This window comes from Fusarium redolens, assembly GCF_020744475.1.
Source record: "Fusarium redolens strain MPI-CAGE-AT-0023 chromosome Unknown BKA55scaffold_3, whole genome shotgun sequence".
NCBI lineage: Eukaryota > Fungi > Ascomycota > Sordariomycetes > Hypocreales > Nectriaceae > Fusarium > Fusarium redolens.
Genome location: NW_025763666.1, coordinates 2,518,778 through 2,540,464, shown reverse-complemented (window position 1 = coordinate 2,540,464; position 21,687 = coordinate 2,518,778). Strand labels below are relative to the sequence as shown.

General features: G+C 47.5%; 9 protein-coding genes across 9 annotated transcripts; 3 read left to right on the top strand and 6 right to left on the bottom strand.

The window, feature by feature from the left end:
* The first annotated feature begins 574 nt into the window (after nt 1-574).
* On the top strand, nt 575-1,911 carry BKA55DRAFT_559082 (uncharacterized protein). Its single transcript, XM_046191909.1, has 3 exons — nt 575-933; nt 985-1,127; nt 1,183-1,911. Exons 1-3 carry the CDS (start codon nt 670-672, stop codon nt 1,769-1,771), a joined length of 996 nt encoding a protein of 331 aa, XP_046054212.1. The 5' UTR covers nt 575-669; the 3' UTR covers nt 1,772-1,911.
* A 26-nt stretch (nt 1,912-1,937) lies between these two features.
* On the bottom strand, nt 1,938-2,201 carry BKA55DRAFT_685943 (uncharacterized protein; the record flags this gene model as incomplete). The annotated part of the gene is made up of 2 exons (XM_046198873.1): nt 1,938-2,139; nt 2,191-2,201. 2 exons carry the CDS (start codon nt 2,199-2,201, stop codon nt 1,938-1,940), a joined length of 213 nt encoding a protein of 70 aa, XP_046054211.1.
* Nucleotides 2,202-2,946: 745 nt separating this feature from the next.
* BKA55DRAFT_559080 (uncharacterized protein) lies at nt 2,947-5,887 on the bottom strand. The gene has a single exon (XM_046191908.1). The coding sequence runs from the start codon at nt 5,725-5,727 to the stop codon at nt 3,268-3,270; it is 2,460 nt and encodes an 819-aa protein (XP_046054210.1). The 5' UTR covers nt 5,728-5,887; the 3' UTR covers nt 2,947-3,267.
* A 1,130-nt stretch (nt 5,888-7,017) lies between these two features.
* Nucleotides 7,018-10,371, top strand: BKA55DRAFT_252300 (uncharacterized protein). Its single transcript, XM_046185367.1, has 3 exons — nt 7,018-7,505; nt 7,562-9,081; nt 9,141-10,371. The coding sequence occupies exons 1-3, from the start codon at nt 7,074-7,076 to the stop codon at nt 10,270-10,272; spliced, it is 3,084 nt and encodes a 1,027-aa protein (XP_046054209.1). The 5' UTR covers nt 7,018-7,073; the 3' UTR covers nt 10,273-10,371.
* A 329-nt stretch (nt 10,372-10,700) lies between these two features.
* On the bottom strand, nt 10,701-11,414 carry BKA55DRAFT_252296 (fungal chitosanase of glycosyl hydrolase group 75-domain-containing protein). Its single transcript, XM_046185366.1, has 2 exons — nt 11,204-11,414; nt 10,701-11,155 (listed from the first exon to the last, which is right to left on the bottom strand). The coding sequence occupies exons 1-2, from the start codon at nt 11,300-11,302 to the stop codon at nt 10,769-10,771; spliced, it is 486 nt and encodes a 161-aa protein (XP_046054208.1). The 5' UTR covers nt 11,303-11,414; the 3' UTR covers nt 10,701-10,768.
* A 1,461-nt stretch (nt 11,415-12,875) lies between these two features.
* Nucleotides 12,876-14,869, top strand: BKA55DRAFT_559073 (glycoside hydrolase superfamily). The gene is made up of 2 exons (XM_046191907.1): nt 12,876-13,529; nt 13,576-14,869. The coding sequence occupies exons 1-2, from the start codon at nt 13,316-13,318 to the stop codon at nt 14,691-14,693; spliced, it is 1,332 nt and encodes a 443-aa protein (XP_046054207.1). The 5' UTR covers nt 12,876-13,315; the 3' UTR covers nt 14,694-14,869.
* Nucleotides 14,870-14,951: 82 nt separating this feature from the next.
* Nucleotides 14,952-15,611, bottom strand: BKA55DRAFT_535397 (glutathione S-transferase; the record flags this gene model as incomplete). The annotated part of the gene is made up of 1 exon (XM_046189704.1): nt 14,952-15,611. One exon carries the CDS (start codon nt 15,609-15,611, stop codon nt 14,952-14,954), a length of 660 nt encoding a protein of 219 aa, XP_046054206.1.
* A 12-nt stretch (nt 15,612-15,623) lies between these two features.
* Nucleotides 15,624-16,834, bottom strand: BKA55DRAFT_559071 (uncharacterized protein). The gene has a single exon (XM_046191906.1). The coding sequence runs from the start codon at nt 16,752-16,754 to the stop codon at nt 15,834-15,836; it is 921 nt and encodes a 306-aa protein (XP_046054205.1). The 5' UTR covers nt 16,755-16,834; the 3' UTR covers nt 15,624-15,833.
* A 428-nt stretch (nt 16,835-17,262) lies between these two features.
* Nucleotides 17,263-19,876, bottom strand: BKA55DRAFT_252265 (uncharacterized protein). The gene is made up of 4 exons (XM_046185365.1): nt 19,508-19,876; nt 19,134-19,374; nt 18,864-19,001; nt 17,263-18,798 (listed from the first exon to the last, which is right to left on the bottom strand). Exons 1-4 carry the CDS (start codon nt 19,657-19,659, stop codon nt 17,749-17,751), a joined length of 1,581 nt encoding a protein of 526 aa, XP_046054204.1. The 5' UTR covers nt 19,660-19,876; the 3' UTR covers nt 17,263-17,748.
* Nucleotides 19,877-21,687: the final 1,811 nt, after the last annotated feature.

Sequence of the window (21,687 nt, the reverse complement as noted above, 5' to 3'; positions counted from 1 at the left end):
CAATCAAGCTTGAGTACCAAGACATGAGCCGGGTTCTTAAAATACGGATGAACTTTCGCCAACCACGACGTCGACTCTACATACGCAATTGCCTCCCTGTCCTCAGAGACAGTATCATTGCGTAGACTCGCCGGCGTCGACATTTTGATCCTCAAAAGACAAAGACCGTTGAATGAAAAAGAGGAGTTGAGAAATGATCGACACTTGGGGTCCGATGGAATATTTAGAGAATACCCGTCCGCCACATTTGACTCTGGGCTAGAGACGTTCTAGAGCTCCGGCAAGTACTGTTCTATGAAAAATGGCAGCCATGACGAGCTTAGACTATAAATATCGTAACATCACGAGTCAGGGGTACTAAGATCGGAGCCATCGAGTAAACTACCGTGTTTGTCATGATTAAGGGTCCGATTTAGCAGAAACACCATGAGATTACCCCACTGCTATCTCATAATACAAGAGTAATAATTGGCTAGGTCGTCAGTACGGGTACATTCATCCGCTTACGTCTTCAGCCCTGCAAATAACGAGTCCCCAACCTTGTCCAAATCTCCTCTCTTAGTTAAAACAATCGGACAAGCCCCGATACACTCGGGTTACACCATCCGAAGGCGGAGATATCTAAGACGTAGCCTGCACATTCAATTCACTACTTCCAAAGCCAAAAACATGTCTTCTGAACCGCTTTATCCCGCTTATCTTCCTACCCGCTCTGATGGCTACAACGCACCTGTAGCTGTACCCCTCTTCGAAGCTGCAGAACCAGGTCTTCGGGCTGATCCCGCCAAAGCGAATTTGCTAAAGGGCGCTACGACGGCTAATATTACCCCACGTATTGGCACCGAAGTCCGGGGTGTGCAGATTAGTGGGCTAGGGAGGGAGGGTCTTGATGAGTTGGCTTTGTTGGCTGCTGAACGTGGTGTTGTTGTTTTTGTGAGTTTAATTGACATGAGAGGGTTGATGGATGTACTGATTCTTGGGTAGAGGGATCAGGATTTTGCGGATATTGGGTTTGATAGACAGCGGGAGATTGTTAAGCATTATGGACCGCTTCACCAGCATCCTACCATGGGATATCCGAAGGGCACAGGGCCAGAGTTCCATGTTGTCTATGCCGATGAGAAGACGTGAGTACCTTAACAGTATCTATTCATGGGTGACAAGCCTACTGATAAAATACAGCGGCAACTTGAGAAAGCTTCTAGGTCCCCGGACGACATATGATCTCTGGCATATTGACCAAACCTTCACCCCGAACGTACCCTCGACCACGTTCTTCTGGGTGCTCGAGATCCCCGAATCAGGCGGTGGCGACACTGCATTCACCTCCCTTACCGCAGCCTACGAAGCTCTCTCGCCTGCGTTCAGAGAGACTCTTCATGGTCTCCAGCTTCATCACACATCGGCTTCAGAAGGTGAAGTACGACGAGTCGGTCAAGAACGTGCTCTAGCAGAAGCTATCAACGCGACGCACCCTCTTGTCATCAAACACCCCGTCACTGGCCAACCATCACTATTTGTGAACCCCACGATTGCTCGCCAGGTGGAAGGCTTTCTACCAGAAGAGTCAGATCACGTGTTGTCGTTTTTGAAGAATCACATCAGAAGTATGGACTTTAGCTGTAGGATCAAGTGGGAGAAGGGTACGGTTGTGGTTTGGGATCAGAGGGGAACTGCTCATTCAGCTGTGCCGGATTTCCAGGATAATGAGAGGAGGCACATGGTTAGGATTATTCCTTATGGGTCTCAGCCGGAACCTGCTTTCAGGTGATATAGACTAGAAACTCCAATAGAGAGATGAGTAAGGGCTGTGTGCTTCGGAATTGAATGGAAAAGACAGTTCAATTTTAAATCTTCAACTAGTGTACATAGGTATCTACCGACTGGTATCATCGCGCTATCGCATCAAACAACAAATCACGATCTCTTTGAAAGACTTAGCCAACTCGATTTGCGGTCGTCCAACGATACGCCGGGTCAACAAGATGGTTCTCGACCTCCGTGACAGGGATACCGCCAAGTGTTGAAGTAGTGACTGTAGTGTCGACAGATCGACGGTTGTCGGGTCGCTCGCTCATGATCTTGTTGTATCTCCTTGAAGCGGGTGAGAGGGCACTGAGGGAGAAACGGCGCTTGGAGCTGAGGTACTGTCAGTACTAAAATACGATCGAATTATGGGGAAATACCAACTTAGGAGCCATGTTGTATTTTAAGATGTTGGTGATATGGATGAGTTTTTATGGTCTGAAAGTGGACTTTTATAAGTGATATGATAAAATCTTAGTTTTTGTTTTGTGTTCTCGGCTTCAAGTTCAACATTAGAAGACACAGGACATTTTTATATAGAGAAACATCATGGTGATCGATCCCTATCACAGAAGCACCCATATTGTGGATCATCATAATTCAACTGAGAAGATTTGCCATGGCAATGTCATATCGATTATCGTTTCCCCAAGGACACCTACAAACTTCAACGCAAAACACAACGATTCGACGTCAATGCCACAGTGACATCAGCTTAGACCCTGAGTTCCTAAAAGGGTACGCCCTGATCAACCGTGCCGCAGTGATGACGCGCCAGCCTGACAGGTGACGAGATATAGATTTAGCCAGATATATAACCGTCCAATTACAGCTTAAACAATCCGCCAATCGCTTCTGCCTTATTGCTACAACATTGCTACCGCCAGTGGCCGATGCTCAGTAATAGCTGGATAAGACCCTGATCAACGGTACGGTAAGATAAGTGTTGACCATGCTCTTGCCTCAAATCACGGGCAAAAGATTATCACTAGAAAGCTCCGGGCAACATATGACGCAACTATATGCCTTGGCCCTACAAACATAGAATCTGTTCAGACTTGAAAGTCGAAACTTACTGCTCTTTCCTAGAGGAAGAATAATCACTTGCCTTATATGGCGACTAAAGTAATATTATATAATATGCTTTCCACCCTTAAGGCTTATTGAGGATAGACATTATAAAAAACTTCTACTGAGTCCAGAAAACTCAAACCAAGCATTACTAACATTGGATAGATCCAGCCCTTGATTATACTTCTGACTGATAGAAATCCTCCAGGACGTAAACGGACCCGGCAAAGCATAAATATGATCCACTGCATCTTGCATATTCCCATCAGTGATTACCTTTCCTGTGCTTATATCATAGTGGAACTTGATGGTCGATGAGTTGTGAGTGAACTTGAGGCTCAGGTCATCAGGCGCCACCATTTCGTCCGTACCACCATGTACCAACGTTACTTAGAGCTTGTTGCTTGCTGTTTGAACACCGTCGAGGTAAAACCTCACCCTTGTAAGTCGAACATCTGCGTACCCTGCAAATGGACTTTCGCCTAACGAGGTCTTTTTACGAGCCGCTGGTATGCCCATTATTACTGCGTAATCGCCGTCCTTTCTCTCCGGCTCAAGGAGTAGAGATTGCAGCTGGACCTCAGTCAATTCATACTTGACCGCATCGTTTTCACCCCCGAAAGGTTGTCTCAGTGCTTTGCTCTCTTCGATGGCATTAGCCCATCTCTTGATAATGTCGATCTTTTCTTCCTTCAAGGCTGTTGCAAGTCCTTCCTGTAAAAAGCCCTGGTCCCTAAGTCTGGTGAACGTTGTGGGCTCGACCGACAAGGTTACATAAGACAGTGCCTTCGTAGTGCGGTAGAGCAATTCCATTACCGTGGAGATGGTAGCGATGTAATTGCGCTCAACGGTGACAGCTAGCTGGGGAATTTCATCGTGTATTTGTTCAATGAATTCGCGACCGAGACTGCGCTCCGTCTGAATGTAGGAGACAAGCTTTGAATTTGTCGTAAGCCACAGAACCAGGCAAGCATTATAATGGATGACGAGATTGTTCCTATCAATGACAACTTTCAGGTAATCATCAAACATCTCGCGCACTGCGCGAACCTTCTCACTGCCAAGAGTTTCTCGGTACTTGGTCAGGAGATCTTGGATATCAGATTCTTTAGCCATGAGCTTAGCAGCTCCAGGATCATCCACTGTCAGTGCGCCATCGCTGCCGGCCTCGATGGCCTCTTTCAGGCCTTCAAGGCCCGCCGACATAACTGTAATCTTGTTGACCACGAATTCCTTTCTTATCTGTATACCCGCGTCATCAGTGATGGTTGCTAGGCCAGTATGGAGGAGACTAGCTGCCTGAACAGCCCCCATAGCCAAGCCCGGGGCAAAGACGAAGGTGGAGGCAGCATTCACAAAAGACTCCATGCTGATGTTGAATGAGTTCTTGATGTCTTGTGAAAAAGCTCGGATCTTCTCGACTAGAGCCTTACGCTTTGTCGGGAGACCTTCCTGCAATACCGCTATGGCACTTGCAGAAGACTTGAGCTGAGAACTGAGAGTAACGAGGTCTGCTCCGCAACTCCTTTTTCCCACATCAACTGCTGCACGAGCGTACGCGATCCTTTCCTTGGCTTTGTCCTCCTCTTTGGCGATCTGTTGATACTTGAAGTAGTTGGTTTGGATCGATGACAAGTCGTCCAAGGCGGAGTTTAACTGATGGCTGTAGAATTCGAACGATCCCGATGGAACCCAGGTAGCCACATGCCCGTAGAAGTCATAGCCATTGTAAAGCTTCCTTTCAATAGCGCGAACGTTGTCTAAGCTGACTTTCAAGGAGGCTATGGATGTCGGTACCTCTTCTCCGGATGGTATGATTAGTAAATGGCTCTCGTTATCCACATATGCCTTGAACAGCTGATCTTGAGGTTTCAAGTAGTCAAGGAATGACAGGCGTTCCTTCACAGTCTGAACATGTCTGATCGCGGTCTGGATTGTTGACAAGGTTCCGATAAAAAACAGGTTTTCCAGTTCCAGTACGGCGATAGAGATTTGGTCAGGGTGAACCAACATTTCCGCGGAATTGGTCATTGACTCTTGGATCATAAGAGTTGAGTTGATACTACCCAGTGATCCAGCGACACCATTATGACCTTTCTGGGAACCGTCACCTCCCATGCCATAAGCACCTCCTCTAACGTCAACGCTGATGCTGGCTCGAAACTTGGAGCTTAAGCCATCAAGGTCTTCTTTCAAAGCACTGAACGCTTCTTCAATATCAGGATCCGCCTTGGCAGACTTTTCGATAAGACCTTCGAGGGCCTTGAGCTTATCCTCAATGTACTTGTGGCTGGGAGTGTCGACCAGCTGCCTTCTGGACGCCTTCAGCCAGCTCTGGATCCTAAGTCTCCGCTCTCCTGGCGTCTTGACTTCATTGGCCTGGCGGCTTGCACGGAGTATGTTTCTGAAAAGGTCGTTATATATCATAGTGACCTTGCCTCCAGCTCCGCCATTGCCTCCATTCCCTCCAGTGCCGTGCGTAGCCACTGCGTCGACTCCATCACACCCATCTCCGCCTTTGGCATTAATAGCAAAGGGGAAATGCGGACGAATAAATGCGGAAGAGAGCCAGACTCCAGATGCACCTCGTGCTGGGACAGCAGCTGTTGTAGCTGTTCCAGTCTTGCCAGGGTCGCCATCAACAGTGATGCGAAAGTCCTGGGGATACCAGAAGGAATTTGTGTGCAAATGGAAATCTTGAGCCTGGACTTGCGAGACTGTGGCAGAACCCTCATGTGTGAATATGAAGGTCTCACGGAAAGAAGCAAAGTTTTCGTTGCTGAGGCGGTATTCCAAGCCCCCCAAGATTAGGCATTTAGAGTCGGTGGTGAAGGACTTGTAGCTAGACATTTTGGGGATTGTATTAGTACAAATAAGTAATCAGAAGTATGAAATAGCATGCAGCCTTGTGTGATATAATGTGATCCTGTTTGTATGAGTTTGAATGGAGAGTCTTTGTAACGAAGGTAGCTGTGCCAGGAGACAGAATAATGACCACTCCTCCGCAAACCTGAAAACAATGAATCCTAACTTTTCCTACTCGCGGAGCGTACGCCAGCTTAAATTGTTCAACATCATTTCGCCTTGGTATGTGACAGTCAACTCAAATTTAGACCTAGAGTGAAATCTCACAATCAGCCAGCCATGAACCTTCCCCTAACATTCATTTCACATAGCGGGGTAAAGACGCTCACAAGTTGAAATGTGATAAATACTAGAGAGAACCAAGTCAGACCCGTTGCCCTTGTGAATCTCTACCGTTGCCCAGACGTTACCCCTAATAACGCTCCGGGTTAGGCACGTCACAAGCTTCAGCTCTCAGCCAGTTTCAACTTTAAATAATGCACCAGAGCAGTTCAGTCAGCATTCCAGCTACAGAAGAAATTATCAAAAGATAACCAATAACACTCTCTGTCACCTGTGACTGCTAATTGTCTCGGAAATCCGGCAGGCCAGACATTGGGACGGTCTAGGCTACGCCAGAGTCAAAGAACCATCCAGTTTTGCACTATCTCACCTTTGCCATAGAAAAGAAGCTCTAAGCACTTGAAGAGTCATTATGGCTCTTCCTGACATAGATAAAAGATGAAGTTCGATTTCAACTATTAGCATGCCACCAGTAGTAGAAACTGTATTTGTACTATCAGCGTCATCTAGCTTTGGACCTCTAATATTCCCTCAAAAGATATACATTGCTTATTTGCGTTCAGCTGTCAGACACTAACTTTCAATCACAAGCTTTGTTTCTGCAGCTGTTGATGGCTAGCTGGAGTCAGACAGATCTAGCCGCTATTAGACTTGCGGCTGAAGATCCCCTCATTTGACAGCCCAAAACAGTACAGGTTTATGAAAGAAGCCTCGAAAAGGGTCATAGTGGTGGCGTGTCTTGGGGATGGCTTGTTGTGTCAACCCAATGTCGTACGTTTGGCCTTTCGCAGATGTGTCTAGACTCATTGACACCAACAGCGCTTGAGCGAAACATTTGACTTCTCCATACCAGCCCAAATAGACCTGGCTGTTCTTTACATTTTAAGCGATCCAAGTCAAGGACATTACGCAACTTAGTGCTATATGGGATGGGTAATAAGATTAAGCTTGTGTTCGCGAATAAAAAGTCTCAGTTTCCCTAGGAGTCATAATCACCATTCTCTCCAATCGATTTACTTACCAAATCTACATTTCTATTCATTGCGAATATGGATGCCTTCCCTTCGGTTGACGCTCTCATTGACGGTTGCAAAAGCGCCGTCGGGATTACTGCCAGGTGGGACGTCGTTGTCAGCTACTCTCTGGAATCCCTAAACAGTGTATTACAAAGAATCTGGACCAACTCAGTCACTTCAACCACAGTGGAGCTTATAACTACAAGCCATAACGAAGACGATGAAGAATACAATACGAAATGGTGGCTTCGTCTGGGAGCACCAACTTTACAATTCACAAGAGATGGAAAAGCTTCCTTGTGTATACCACTCAACGGAAAGCGCCAGGTTATGAAAAAGACGGCTGCGGGTAATGAAAGACCTGTCCGTGAGATCCCGCTAAACACCTACGTCCTGTACGCAGTCATTCCGCTCGGCGTGGTGAGCGCGAAATCTGGCTCGGGTCCAGGTGCTTACGAGTTCAAGGTTAGTACTTCCCATGAGTGATGGAACAGCCAATAAGGACTAACGTGATCGTTCAGGGCTCCGGTAGCAATGTTATCCGGTTTGACGAGCATCCCGATGCCGAGTTGCACATAGTGATCAATTTCGAGACCACTACGGCAGAGGGGGCAACTTACGATATTGATCTCGCCCCAGAGGTCAAGGCCCAGCAAGGGCCAAACGCGCCGATCATTACAGATGACTTCTCAGTTGGTCTTCGTGGCAAGCTGGCCGCGTGGTTCAAAGATCCCTCCAATATCAGCGCTATCCAATACGCACTCGCAGTCGTTAACAAGACGCCAGTTCCACAAGCTACATTTCTCACACCCAGCAGTCTTTCATTCAGTGTATATTCAAGCGACAAAGACCCGGCTGTTGCGTGCTTGAGCATCTACATGCAAACACAGGGATCTGGCTTCGAACCGGGCAATGTGAAACGCACTTTCAACCTTCCAAACTCAGGTGACATCAACAGTTTCCCCATTCCGACTGGCTACACTGCTAGCATCATCATTCGCCACGATGTCTTTGCTGAGAAGTTTCTTCGTGACTCCATCTTGGCCCTGCAGGTGCCCGGGGGGGATAAAAAGATCTTTAAGTCTGTTGCTCTTATGACACCCACTGAAGGCTTTCACTTGACTGCCAAACTCAACTCTGGAGCTGTCGCGGACCTCGGCAATGGCACTTGGTTTGGTGGGTTTGGTGGCGGCTTTCGCGTCACTGATGTCAACTGGGACTTTGGGGCTAATGACCTCACTTTCAAGATCAAAGCTGCCAAGGCCAGTTGGAATTACTACTTCAAGCCAGAGTTGAAGTGGAGTGAGACTCCGATGTCAGGCGGCCCTGGCCCGAAAAGCAAGCCCATGTACGGTCGAACAAACTACGAAATGAAGCTCGACAAGTCAGGGCTGTCAGTATTCGAGAATGTTTCGGACGAGGGTCTAGTGGCACGGATTCAGGTGAACAGCAACGATTGGCAAGCATCCATTCAAGCCTGGTCCCCTGGGTTCGGGGAAATCGCCAACGGGGCCTCTGCCCTGGTTCCAGATTCAGTTGAAAAAGGTTTGCAGAGAATTAACCTGCCAGCCTTTTCTCATACCCTAGCCCTGCATTACTTTGCAACGACCAATGTCTTTGCGCCTGGCAAGCACATGCTGAGCATTAGCGGTGCTTCTGCTGTCCACACACCCTACGATGTTATCATTCTAGGCAATGTGTTAGAGACAGTGGCCATGAGTCCTCCGAAATTGAATGTTCACGGTCAAGGTCTTCTTGGAGCCACGTCAGGCAACAAGAACATCACAGACTTGATCGATGACCTAGCACATGGCAGACCAATCATGCGCCAGCTTACAGCATGTGTATTATCAAACTCATCTACGCAACAAGTATTAGAGAAATCTGGGTATAACGTCAGTGATAACGATATAACAACCGCTCTCCAGGCAGCAGATGCAGGGCCTCAGTTTGACCCCCGTTTCGTAGCAGGGCTGTACTCTTTCAAAAGCCCTGCAGACCTTGCCAGTACCAAAATGACAGTAGATGGTGCCACTGGAAGGTAAGCTGCAATTAACCTCTGGATATAAGATCAGGTTTGGCTGAAAAGAGTTGTTACAGAATCTATCTTGACGCGACGAAAATGAACTCCAGTGTTGATAGTGAAGGCTTCTTGAAATGGACCTGGGGCGCCTACTCTTATGCCATTACATTCGCTACACCGTACAACTCCAAGGGCACCGCAGATCCAAAGACTTTCCAAGGCACCAGGACGAGTCTGAATTCGGGGAACATCGAGTCAGTATCAGGTGCTGAAGTTATCCCTGATCCATCAGACGACTGGTTCACAAACACACCAGGTGGGTTAACCAGCGGGTGGGTAGCAACAATATTTAGCGCAGGACTTGCTGTCTATCTTTGGATAATGCAAATGCGCGCTGACCGTCGGAATGCTGGTCGCGATAGAATGGTACAGGCAGCTGCCCTTACGATACAGCTAGCCGAAATGCAAGCCACGCGCCATCCACTCCCGGCTGAGACGTTGGATAATGTCTTGAACGAATTTCAAGACGGTATCGAACAAGCGGCTCGAGAAAAGGGACTCGTTCCGAGTATCATTGACGACGAGCCGGCCCACTACGACCCTGCGGCAGCATCTGAGGCAGCCAAGGAGAAACTCCGAAGTCTTCTCAAAGAAGCCATAACGCCATATCTAATGCACAGACTTGCTCCCATGGCGACTTTCATGGGTCCTGAAGCTGTCAAGGCGGCTATCAATCATCGAGCTAGTATTGTATTGGACCAGAGTCGAGTCCTCGACCGTTTTAACGAAAATTCACCATACATTGTCGATATCATAGACAGTGTCAAGAAGCGAGAGGAAGCCAGTGAGGCACGCGTAAGGGAGGAACATGCGGTGGCTGCAGAGAATATCGCAAACGCAGAGGTGAAGACTAATAGAGACAGAGCAGACGTGGCAAGGAAACTCCTCGCCGAACAAGCGGAGAAGTTACGCGAAATGAACAAGAATATTACTGAGGCTGAAATGATGGAGAAAAGGGAGTATAAGGAGATAGCGGATAGAATCGAAGATCTGAAAAAGGGTGAAGTTGAGGCACAGAAGAAGTATCAGGAGGCGTTGGAGAGACACAAGGAAGCGAAAGGGGACAGGGAGAGGAGGCACGCGGAGCAGGAGGTAGCAGATAATAAGGTGAAGGAATCTGCTAGAGATGCTTTCAGGAGGACAAGATAAGAGACAGTGACCTAGGGTATGAAGGAGAATACTGATTTATATTAGTTCCTTCAGTTTTTGATTATAATTCCTTTCAGCCTGATTAATGCAACTTGTCTAACCTCAGGTACATCATTCTTATGTATGAGAAAGAGGAGTGGTTTGGCCGTTGATCAAATGTATTACACGGTTGAAAGCTCTGAAATAAGTCGTCAGAATCACTCTGTGAATTCATATGCAGAGGTCCTAGCTCTGCAGCTTGGCAACAAGCCTGTCTCCCAGAGCCCTAACGCTCCTCGAGAAATCAGCACGGCTCTTGGCCTTCCAATCAGCACCATTCTTTCCAGGAACGGCCTCGTCGCCCTTGAAGGCAATATATAGAACATCCTTCTCACCATGTCCCATGTTTCCATTGAGACCCTGGTTAGGAAAGCAAAGCGAAGCGAGAGATATTGAAGCTTCGCCGGTGGAAGTGCCTCCGTTAGTATCTCCCCAGATACCGTAGTGCTATGCAATGTTAGCAGGAAATTGTTGAAATACATTGTGAAAGACTTTCCACTTCACTGTTGCAAACAACGGCCATGACACTCAGTGGCTTAATGCCATGCTGCTGAGGATCGAAGGATGGTGAGGCTCCGTCGTTGCCGAAAACCACGTAGGGATGGACATTCGCATCCAAGTCAGGGATGCCGTAATGGTTGACTGTGTCCTTGAACGCAGTGGTACTCTGTCCGGAGGGATCGCTCGAGCAAGCACCTGCATGGTTATTTGCGCCATCGCAGTCAATGTCCATGTTGTCATAGTTTCCGTTTGAGCCTTTCAGGAAGATAGCCCCTGAGATATCACCGCAGTATCTAGCGCCCTCAGGGAACCTGTCGGAAAGGCGGTTGGAGCACGAGCCAGCCTGTTCTGTTATTAGAGTTGTATCTTCGAGGGATAGGGGTAGAGTTGCCTTATGGTTATCGTAGATGGATTTCAGGTTTTGGGGGAGCTGGTAAGCAGAAGCTGCTGTGCCCAGCGTGAGGGTGGTAAGGAGAGTATAAGAATGCATGGCTGCCTTTGTGTCTGGCCTGATAGAACCACTGGCTTGATAGACTTGAGAGCCTAGAAATTCTTCAATGTTGCACAGAATGTTAAAGGGAAGCTTGAGGCTTTTATATCTGATGTGGAGATTTTCAATCACTTGAGTCTAATTTATGATTCAATACGGATGAAGTACACTCAGTCCCAGTTTCGAGTTCTCCATATGATATTCTTCGATGATGATCGACAAGTCTTAAGTCCGCCAAACCTGCCGAACTGCCGAACTGCTTTGACCTAGTGACAACTTAACCTTGATAGGAGAGTCAAAGCATGCTCCTAGAGTTCTTTGGTAATACCACGGAAATAGACTAGTTGTAGACCGCCCTAGACATTGATTTACAACTCCGTGCATTCGGCTTACATGTGACTGGTATTGCCTGGCAGGGTCACCTTGTTTGAATCGGTCCTAATTTCGTGGGCAGGGGGAACTACCAAGTACAGCTGAAAGTAAATTAGATCTTATGGTTGGGGCCATATCCTTCAAAGATCACTCAAGTGGCAGGGCGTAGCAACTTACACCTCGGTGAAGGTCTGAATTTTGATGGTTCAACCAAAGACTCCACGTTCGTGGCCCATCTTTACTGAGCCCAAATCAACTACCGTTAGGAAGACCATCCTTCCTAGGCATTGGGTTCGCCTTATTTTAGTGTCAAGCAAGGTTAGATATTATCTACAGTATAGGAGAAATTACCAGCCATAAGGTTGGACTTTAGGCAGCTAATATAGACAATAAGGACATAATCTTCATTTATAATATAACTTTGTTAAAAGGTTTTCTAATAACTAATAAATATTAAAAGGTTTCTCAGTATAATAAAGCATTAATGCTATATAGATAGAGATTAATGAGTGCGGGGATCCCAAAAACTCTTGATCTTGCCTATAGCGTTACGAGCGGCCCGCTGAGTTGGCCCTAGTCAATCCAGCATACCCCTGTCTCTTCCTTTAGGGCTGAAAAGCACATAGAAAACACAGAAAGGAGATGTGTTGTTGAACTACTATGGCACTACACGATGTTACCATTGCCTCGGCAAACAGTCCCAACTTAGTAGTTCATGGTACAGTTATCAACCATTGGCTGATTATTCTTATGCGTTTCCATTCAAAGGTCCATTACATGTTATTGGATGTGAAAGCTATCGTGGAGTCATTGACACTGAAAGCAAATCCGGAGTGGCCGGCTGTAATGCAACGTCGGCCTCTACTCGGTTATCTGTATGCAGGATGATGATCTTGGTGGTATGATCATTGCTCAAAGAGGAAGTTCCATAGTCTCTCCGCTCAATAGTCCCCCTGGGATCGGCCGCCCAGCCTGATCAACAAGGTTGCTTTCCATGATATGGACAGGTATTCGGTAACGTAGCGGATACTTCGGAGATAGGAACCAATGAAATAGCCATGTTCTGATGCCGATGAGTTGAAATTCTCCTGTTCCCTGGCCCTTTTTAGCTCAGTCTGGGGTGCAGCTAACCAAATCGAGTATCCCATAAATATACCCAAGCAGTTTCGAAACGTGAATCGAAATTCGAAGGAACGTACTAGTGCGAGAAGTATCAAGCATTGAGAAACAGTGATTAAAACCAGTAAATGATACAGCGAAATGGGAAATCCGCATTCAGCCATCGGTTACTACAAGACAAGGACTATGATTTCTAAATGTCTTTACTTTACGAAATCAGCTCATCCTTGAGGCATCAGGAGTACAAGTTGGAATGCCCGCTTACTGAATGGCCTCGACCTTCCGCAATGGCATGATCCGGGGTACTTTAATGCAGCTTAACGGGCCGAATAAGCCCAATATCCTGATCAGCTGGGCCTATACATTAGAGTAAAGGATATAGATGGCGAGAAAGCAGGTTGGGACAAATAAGCGGAATTTGAAATGATCGGCATCATGCGAGGCTGAGACGAATAGCCTATAGCCTGGAGAAAGTACTCCGAGTATATATCTACACTAACTATCCTTATTGATAGTGTTGTTATGCTTGTTCTCATCTCCTCGTTTGCAATTCTCAACAAGATGCATTATTCTACTCTTCTTCCCTTGATTCTCGCTGGCTCAGTCTCAGCATGGCTTCCCCATGAGCGTGACCTAGCTGCGTTTAACCAGACTGCTCGTCACGAACAACTTGGGAAGCGATTCAAGCCGAGTTTGCCCAGTGGTGTAACAAAGATCCGTGGTGTCAACTTTGGCGGTAAGTGAAAGGCATCTCCTCCAACACGCGTTGCTGATATGCATAGGCTGGCTTGTCTGTGAGCCCTGGATGCAGCGAGATGAATGGGCAAACGTCCTCAAGTGTGGCGACTCTGTATCCGAGTTCGACTGCATGCGCGATCATTACCTAGGATCCAACCGTGAGACTGGCAACAACCGATTTGAAGAGCACTGGAAGAATTGGATCAACCCCGCAACCGTACAGTCTGTCCATGACGTAGGACTCAACACCATCAGAATTCCAATTGGATACTGGTCTTATACCGATATTGTCGACAAAGCCAGTGAGCCCTTCGCTGACGGTAACCGCATGCTTCCTTACCTCGATGCTGTTGTCCAAAAGGCTGCTGATCTTGGTATCTACGTCATCATTGATCTTCATGGCGCTCCTGGTGGTCAGCAGGAAGATGTTTTCACTGGTCAGAACAACAAACCTGCTGGTTTCTTCAATGACTATAACTTTGGTCGTGCGCAGAAGTGGCTTGCTTGGATGACGAACCGTATTCACACAAATTCTGCTTACTCTACCGTTGGTGTGATCGAGGTTCTGAACGAGCCTGTTTCTCGCCATGATGCGAATAACCGCTATCCTGCACCCGGCGAGGACCCTGGCTTGATTCAGAAGTACTACCCTGCCGCCCTCAAAGCCGTTCGCGATACCGAGGCCTCTCTCAAAGTCCCTGACAACAAGAAGCTTCACGTTCAGTTCATGTCCAGCAAATGGGATTCCGGAAACCCCCGCTCCGTATCCTCCGTAGCTAATGATCCCTACACTGCTTTCGATGACCACAATTACATTGGTTTTGCTCTCGGTAACGACAACGGCGATCAATATAAGCTCATGCACAGCGCTTGTACAGACTCACGTGTTGTAAACGGCCAGGACTTTACTTTCACTGGTGAATGGAGCATGACTTCCAATGCCGATTGGCATGATAAGAATTTCTTTAACAAGTTCTTTACGGCTCAGCAGCAGCTTTATGAGAAGCCTGGTATGGCGGGGTGGATTTACTGGACTTGGAAGACGGAGACGAATGATCCAAGATGGACGTATTCTTATGCGACTTATCTGAATTACATTCCTACCGATGCTGCTGGTCTGGAGAAGAACGTTTATCAGGACGTTTGCGCTGGATACAGATAAGATGCATACTGTCGAATCCTCAAATTCTGTCAGTATTCTGTTCTTCATCGGGCTAATCAGGGGGGGATTCTTCCATCCTGAAGTCATTTTTATCAATAAATCATCATTCTTCTACAAGAAACATTGAAGTCTTCTTAATATTGAAATCCAATGTGTCCCTTCTACTGAAAGTCATCGAGATCCGACAATGTTCGACGAACTAGTTACGTCGAATATCTTGAAAAATAGAGTCAACACATTCTCGTCAGACACCAGCCATTAAACCTCGACTCTTGTCCCAAAGGCCTCTGAAGCCTTTTTACTAGCCTCCCTATCATCCATTCTCTCGAAGTGTTTGACAACATTCTTCCTTCCCTGATGAAGTATCCAAGGCGCCATACCCGTCGTTTTTCCTTTCATCAGAGCATAAAAGTGAATATCCGCAGCTGAAAGTCTTTCACCGCAAAAATGCTTCTTTCCCTCCAACTGCTCATCCAACAGATTCAGATACTGTTGAATGGTGACTTTCTGTGCCAGTCTCGCCTCGGGTATAGGAATTCGATGTCTTATGTAGAAGTCCGCTGTTCCTGGATCGTTGCGAACCCATGAGATGACTGGTTGTGCAATTTCAAGATCCATTCTTCTGAGCCACATGCGCGTTTCGGCACGTTCGAGGGGTGTTTCGCCGAAGAGTGATTTGCCGCCTTGGGCGATCTCATCAAGATATTCGCAAATAACGGTTACTTCAGTTAAGACAAAGCCATTATCGAGAATGAGAGCGGGAACCTCTCCCCGGGGATTGATCTTTCTATATTCCAGGTCTCTGTTTTCCATAGTCATGACGTCGATGGTCTCAACATCGAGGCTGATGCCGCCTCTTTCGAGGACGAAGAGGCGAACTACCATCGGGTTGGATGCTGGGGCGTCATAGAGCTTCATAGCTGTTTCGATCCGATGAAATTATTACAATGCTAATGAACAAGATGTGATGTTTGACTTCTGTCAGCAGTAACGTTGTATATATCTTGAAGTCAAATAGAGTTTTGGCCCCCTAGGTCTCATGAAAGCTGGAGAACTACTTAGTCAACGCCATCTATGTAGAGAGCCCAGAATAACGAAGAAATCTCTATAATTGTATTTGTCTCAGGAACCGTTAATTGTCTAGCCATTATTCCCACTCTCGGCATGAGAAGACAATCGCCAACCCTTCGCAGCATCATAAACACTAAACAACAGTGTGATTCCTCCACCTGCCAACGCAACAATCTGATCCAAATCCGTAAGAGAGACGTTACTCTTTGGTGTAAATCTCATTATACGAGTCTGGTATCCGAGCACCCTTCCAGCAAAGTACTGTGTATTGCCAACAAACCCATATTTGACCATGGAGATGATACTTGCGATGAGAACTGCTGCGAGTATATTCGACCATTTCTCAAACCTGCTGCGCCTTTCCTTCAACAAGTCTTGGCCTTCGCTACTAGGAGGCTTTGCTTTGCGATAGACCGTAACAACAACTGTTCGAATAATCGATACACCCGTCATGATAGCCATGATCCCCGATATGAATCCCAACGCAAGCACGAAGTTGAACAGAAACGGTCTGGCGAATGTACTTCTCGAGACAGGAAGATCAGGATATGTAAAGAAAATAACCAACTGCGGCGAAAAGCACAAAAGAGTCGAAACAGTAACAAAACCCACACGCTTCCACTGATATGTCCGAGACGCAGCGCTGTGGAGGAATATAGCCAGTACAACGTAAACTTCGCAGATAGCAAGCGGGGCTTCAAGCGCAGCGACGAGTTGAATATCCTCTGGTGAATGACTCAGAAGCAACCGTGGACGATCAGGGCGGTCATATTTCGCAAGTTGATAGAGTGCATCTGCAGCTGCGACTACAGGTAGTGTAAGTGCTGCGATCAAGTCATTTGTGATTGAGTCTGAGCGTTTTGTGACGGGGTTGATGGTCCAGCTTATGAAGACGGAGGCTACGATGATGAGCCAGCTCCAGAAAGTGCCGGGGCCGTAGAGAGAGGATACGAGGGCCCAGCGGTTGAGAGCTTCCGTTGTGTTTGTCATTGATTAGAGGTTCTAGTCGGATATTTTGAGTCAGGCCTGTTGCGAGCTGGTCTTTATGAAGATGTGATTATGCCTTGCTGGCGCTGCAGCTGAGGACAAAAACGCCTTGGCGCTAAAGCTGTGCTGGACAAGACAGTGTTGGAGAAGCCAATGAGATTAACGGTAAGCAAAAGCAAAGGCGCATAGAACAATGAGAACTTCTATGGTGCCGAGGACACGTCTGACCGACTCCCTAGTTCCTTTTCCTAAATTATATATAAGTATTTAAAGCTGTTATACTTCCTTAAGATACTATTATCTTCAGGGCTTTATAGCGATTAATTGCTGGTTAGAACTACACTATGCTCATGAGGTAATGAAAGAAATATCCAGTTTAATATATATAAAAGACATAAATTTAAATAAAATTATATAAGAATATAAAAAATATCTAATAAATCTAAATTAATCTTTATTATTATTATTCTAGTTTTCTATAATCTTACTTATTTCTATAAGTCTTTTAATTCTTCTATATAAGACCAGCTTTCTTGACAATCACCAAGCTAACCGAACCAGCTTTGTGGATTCACATTCTTGTCGAACACTATTGCCAGATTATAGCCACTCTTTTATTTGCTAAACTCTTATCGGAAACCTTATTCAGATGGAACATATCTTCCAACGCCTTCTATAAGCTGAAGTCTATCAGGTGAGCGGAGGTTTGTCCGATCCTCCGACAACCCTCCATTTCCAAGCTCAAGCCACCACCAAAATTATCGGATCCAGAACTGGACCCGACTCCGCTAAGCACAAGCAATCCAACAATGATGTCATACTTCAATGTTCAATCCAGATGGTCAAGATTTCAATGCTCAATTGCTGGGGAATTATCATCCAAAACATCTATGTAGACCAACAAAAACATGTCCCAAAAAAAGCTACGCAAAATGCCATTCATATGAGTACAACCGCTCTTTCTTTCTTTTCCCTCCTCTTTCATTATGTAAGTCCCTTACCAAGGCTTAACCTTGAGCATGCTACCCTCCTCAGCCAAAGCCTTGTGCAAGTCAAAGGCGTTGAAGAGAAGGTGAGGCTCATGTCCCATACCCTTCTTCAGACCCTCCGACTCAGCCTTGTCGAAGTAGTGGGTCAAGATGGGCTGGTACTTGGGATGCGCGCACTTGCTAATGATGACGCGGGCACGCTCACGGGGTGAGAGGCCGCGGACGTCGGCGAGACCTTGCTCGGTGACGATGACGTCGAGGTCGTGCTCGGTCTGGTCGACGTGGGTCACCATGGGAACGATGCAGGATACACCGTGGGGATCGGTCTTGGAGGGTCGGCTGGATGGTGTGTGCATGATGGAGTACTTGGAGTTGCGGAGGAAATCGGCTGAGCCACCGAGACCGTTGAGCATGCGTGTTCCGCTGACGCAGGTGGAGTTGGCGTGGGCGAAGATGTCGACCTCGACTGGGGTGTTCATGCCAATGACACCGAGACGCTTGATGATCTCGGGGGCGTTGGAGACAGCTTGGCTTCGGAGGAGGATCTTGTCGGCGTAGGCATCCCAGTTATCGTAGAAGCGCTTGAAACCATCGGGCGAGAAGCGGATTGATGTGGCGGTAGCGTAGTCGAGCTTTCCAGAGTCGAAGAGATCGAGGAAAGTATCCTGAATAACCTCTGTCCAGACCTTGAGGTTCTTGAACTTGGACTCGTTGAGACCGCCGACAATAGCGTTGGCGACGTTGCCAATACCGGACTGAAGAGGCAGAAGGTTGGCGGGCATGCGGCCCTGGGCAACCTCGTGCTCGAAAAACTCAATCAGATGCCCGGCGATCTGGCGAGATGACTCGTCGGCATCGGCGTTGGGACCGGTAGCATCCCAGTAATCGGACTCGACGATAGCGACAACCTTGGAGGGGTCGACCTTGACTGAAGGGGAACCAATGCGGTCCTCAACAGCGGTGATGTTGTAGGGAGTGCGGTGGGGAGGAACGTCGGTGAAGGTAATGTCGTGGAGGCCCTTGAAAGAGGGGATAGCGGTGTTGACCTCGATGATGATCTACCAAGCGCAATTGTCAGTAACTAAAAGTTGGCGATGCAAGCTTAAGCTTGGCGGTGACGTACCTTGTCAGCCATCTGGATCAACTCGGGTGTAGCACCAACAGAGGCACCGGGAACAAAGCTGCCATCCTCAAGAATGTCAGTCGCTTCAACGACGGTGACATCAAGGTTGGTGTTTGATCGATCCTTGGTGTAGAAACCCTAGAGTCAAATTATCAGCTGATTGTCTCTTATCGGAGCCGCAATAGCTCGGTGGGAGATTAAAGCGAAGCCGAATGGTGGGGCCGCAATCAACAAATTTCTGTGCTTTGCTGTGCTTTTGGAGTTACGTACATAGACAAGATCAGAGGGGAACATGGACAAATGCTTGTCGAAAAAGTTGATTCGTCCAGAGTTGATTCCCTTGGCGATGTCCTTGCCAACCTGGTGAGGGCTTCGTCGGTTGATCATGTCGAGAGCAGCCCATCGGTTCTCCGTCTCGGAACCGGCCGAGGCACCGACGAAGAGAGAGTACTTCATCTTGCTCTGGAGATTGTTCTGCTCGACATAATCGGCCATAGCAGCGGGAACCTTCCTGTTGCGATTGTTAGTTGCATTGTTTGCGCCAAGCTCGGATAATGATCATAATAGCCGGTGCGGAGTCTGAAACTCAACACTCAACACAATTGTAGGGTAATGGATTGATGAGTGAAGGTACAGAAACGTACTTTGGGTATCCAACAGCTGTAAAGCCAGACCAGCCGATATAAGAGCCATTGGGAAAGTGGTGCATCAGATCCTCAGGTCGCGCAAGCTTCTTGAGCAGAGCGGGATTGCGAACGCGCGCCTTGAGGGCGGCAGAAGCAACAGGTGAAGCCATGTTGATCTGAGCAAATGTACCAAAAAAGGAAGAAAGAAGAAAGAGGGGAGATTGTTCCGTAAAAACGTTTCAGGGAGGGAGAGTAAAAAAGAGGAGGAGGAGGAAAGGATAAATAAGAGGGAAGAAAGAGAGAGAGCTCCAACCTTGGTTAGTGGAGGTCACTCAATTGGATTCGTCGGGGTGACGGTGACGAGGGGTGGATCACCGAACCCACCGAGTCCTCAGAGCGGGGATGCATCGATTTCGGTGGTTGGCCTGTCGGTTATAGTGGACGCTTCAGTGTGTCTTCTCCAAATTTCCATCCAGGTACCGTTATGCCTCTTGGTTCAGCGAAGAGGTACAACGCGGAGAGAAGGGAAGTTCTGCCAAGCACCGGATTTACAATTCCGTTGTATCATAGAGAGCAAGAGTGTAACCTACGTAGAGAGAGTAACTTGCTGATGTAGTTGATCTCCAGATCTACCGACGTTGCCGAGAGAAGAGTGCATCGGTCATGACACTATTAGGCAATATATGCGTGTGGCCTGATTCTCTCACACATCCTTGACTTTATATCCCGTGATCTTTTCAACTGCTCACCTTGACACTATTAACCTGGCGATGTCTTCTATAAACTCCATTATGCAAAATACTTCTCCGGTCTGTTTTTTAGAGGCTCTTGTACACCGGCTCTCCCGCCGCTCATCACCTCCGAGCCCGCATTGTGGATCCCCGCCATCTTCTCCAAAAAACCATGCGCCCCATCTTCCGCCCGGCCGAGAAGAGCACAGACCACCATCGGCATCACTCGGTTATCAGCCTCCAAAGACGCACGCTACAGGCATATTCCAAGCCATAGAAATTCTAGAACAGCCCGTATCGGGTGTTGATTAATGACGGCGCTTCTTTTTCATCCGGGGTCTAGCGTCTCGGTGCCGTTTTATCTTACCCCGGAAAGTTTGGTCGGCAATCATTTGCGAATCACCGCTCTTGAATCTTCCCTTAGGTTCGTCGGGACAAGGGTAAGATCTGGGGTAAAGTATGGAGTGCTCTCATTCCACCATTAGGTGGCTAGGGGAGGCAAGAAAACTTAGGACTTCGATCCTAAGTGATAAAAAGACTTGGGTAAATTATCATAAGCTTAGGGGGCTCTTAGATGAGTTTATTTTGGCATCCTTTGTTAAGGTCTGAAGTTTTCTTGCTCCCTGAGGCGGGGATTTGCCTTGCTGCCCATACCTAGAGTCTTCAAACCCTCCTAGCCCGTGTATCTCCCCCGATATATTCTCTTCGCGCTGAACCCGGTATAAGCACCAGCCTACCATCATTGACATGTTTTGCCATCCGTCGTTAGCCATGGTGCCGAGGACACGTCGATGTTTTGTTGCTCTTTCGCATCGACTCGCCAGTCCGGCGCGGGATCTCGGCTGGCGACGCTTGGTAGAATGGGCATCGCGACGGCGCTTAGACTGGGTCTGTGCTGCGGGTATGAGAAGGAGAAAGTGGTAATGCTGGGATAGGCTGATGGGTTGCTTTGGAGAGGTGAACTGAAAAGGGATCGATTTGGGAGCGAAAATCGTAAGGAGCGATCGTGCCGTTTTCTTTTTTGAGTTGTTCGTGATAGAGGAGGCATACTAGCCGATGTTGATGAAGATGCTTGTGGAGTGTCCCTTTCAGAAGACATGTTGGAATAATGTTGATGATAATGACTAAATTGAATGGAACGGCTGGTTGAGATGTAAGAATGAGGAACCGATCGTTGACTGGCTCAGCGCTGGAGCATGTACCTAGGCCATGCTTGGTTGGTTAAGGGAAGTCGGGACCCTGACTTTCTAGTGAACTCGAAGGCCAACTGATAATGGGAGCGAAATACATTTTGGTGTACCTTACCTTAGGGACTGCGGAGTTCTCGAGTATTGCCTCTTCCCTGTGCGAAGCAATCATTGGTTGAGGGACTACATTGGGTGGAAATGACGATTTGGTCTTCCCATCTCTGGCCTCCTGTTTAGTCTAAGAATCAGGATTCAAGACGGCTGTTGGAAGATATTGAAC

Bases quoted from the DNA above. Each gene is read 5' to 3' on its own strand.
- BKA55DRAFT_559071 (XM_046191906.1), bottom strand. From the start codon at position 16,754: ATGACAAACACAACGGAAGCTCTCAACCGCTGGGCCCTCGTATCCTCT.
- BKA55DRAFT_252296 (XM_046185366.1), bottom strand. From the start codon at position 11,302: ATGCATTCTTATACTCTCCTTACCACCCTCACGCTGGGCACAGCAGCT. The intron at 11,156-11,203 runs GCAACTCTACCC...ATAACAGAACAG, and splicing joins CCATCTACGATAACCATAAG to GCTGGCTCGTGCTCCAACCG.
- BKA55DRAFT_252300 (XM_046185367.1), top strand. From the start codon at position 7,074: ATGGATGCCTTCCCTTCGGTTGACGCTCTCATTGACGGTTGCAAAAGC. The intron at 7,506-7,561 runs GTTAGTACTTCC...GTGATCGTTCAG, and splicing joins CAGGTGCTTACGAGTTCAAG to GGCTCCGGTAGCAATGTTAT. The intron at 9,082-9,140 runs GTAAGCTGCAAT...GAGTTGTTACAG, and splicing joins GTAGATGGTGCCACTGGAAG to AATCTATCTTGACGCGACGA.
- BKA55DRAFT_252265 (XM_046185365.1), bottom strand. From the start codon at position 19,659: ATGGCTTCACCTGTTGCTTCTGCCGCCCTCAAGGCGCGCGTTCGCAAT. The intron at 19,375-19,507 runs GTACGTTTCTGT...CAATCGCAACAG, and splicing joins ACAGCTGTTGGATACCCAAA to GAAGGTTCCCGCTGCTATGG. The intron at 19,002-19,133 runs GTACGTAACTCC...ATTTGACTCTAG, and splicing joins TCCCCTCTGATCTTGTCTAT to GGTTTCTACACCAAGGATCG.
- BKA55DRAFT_559073 (XM_046191907.1), top strand. From the start codon at position 13,316: ATGCTTGTTCTCATCTCCTCGTTTGCAATTCTCAACAAGATGCATTAT. The intron at 13,530-13,575 runs GTAAGTGAAAGG...TGATATGCATAG, and splicing joins CCGTGGTGTCAACTTTGGCG to GCTGGCTTGTCTGTGAGCCC.
- BKA55DRAFT_559080 (XM_046191908.1), bottom strand. From the start codon at position 5,727: ATGTCTAGCTACAAGTCCTTCACCACCGACTCTAAATGCCTAATCTTG.
- BKA55DRAFT_559082 (XM_046191909.1), top strand. From the start codon at position 670: ATGTCTTCTGAACCGCTTTATCCCGCTTATCTTCCTACCCGCTCTGAT. The intron at 934-984 runs GTGAGTTTAATT...ATTCTTGGGTAG, and splicing joins AACGTGGTGTTGTTGTTTTT to AGGGATCAGGATTTTGCGGA. The intron at 1,128-1,182 runs GTGAGTACCTTA...GATAAAATACAG, and splicing joins GTCTATGCCGATGAGAAGAC to CGGCAACTTGAGAAAGCTTC.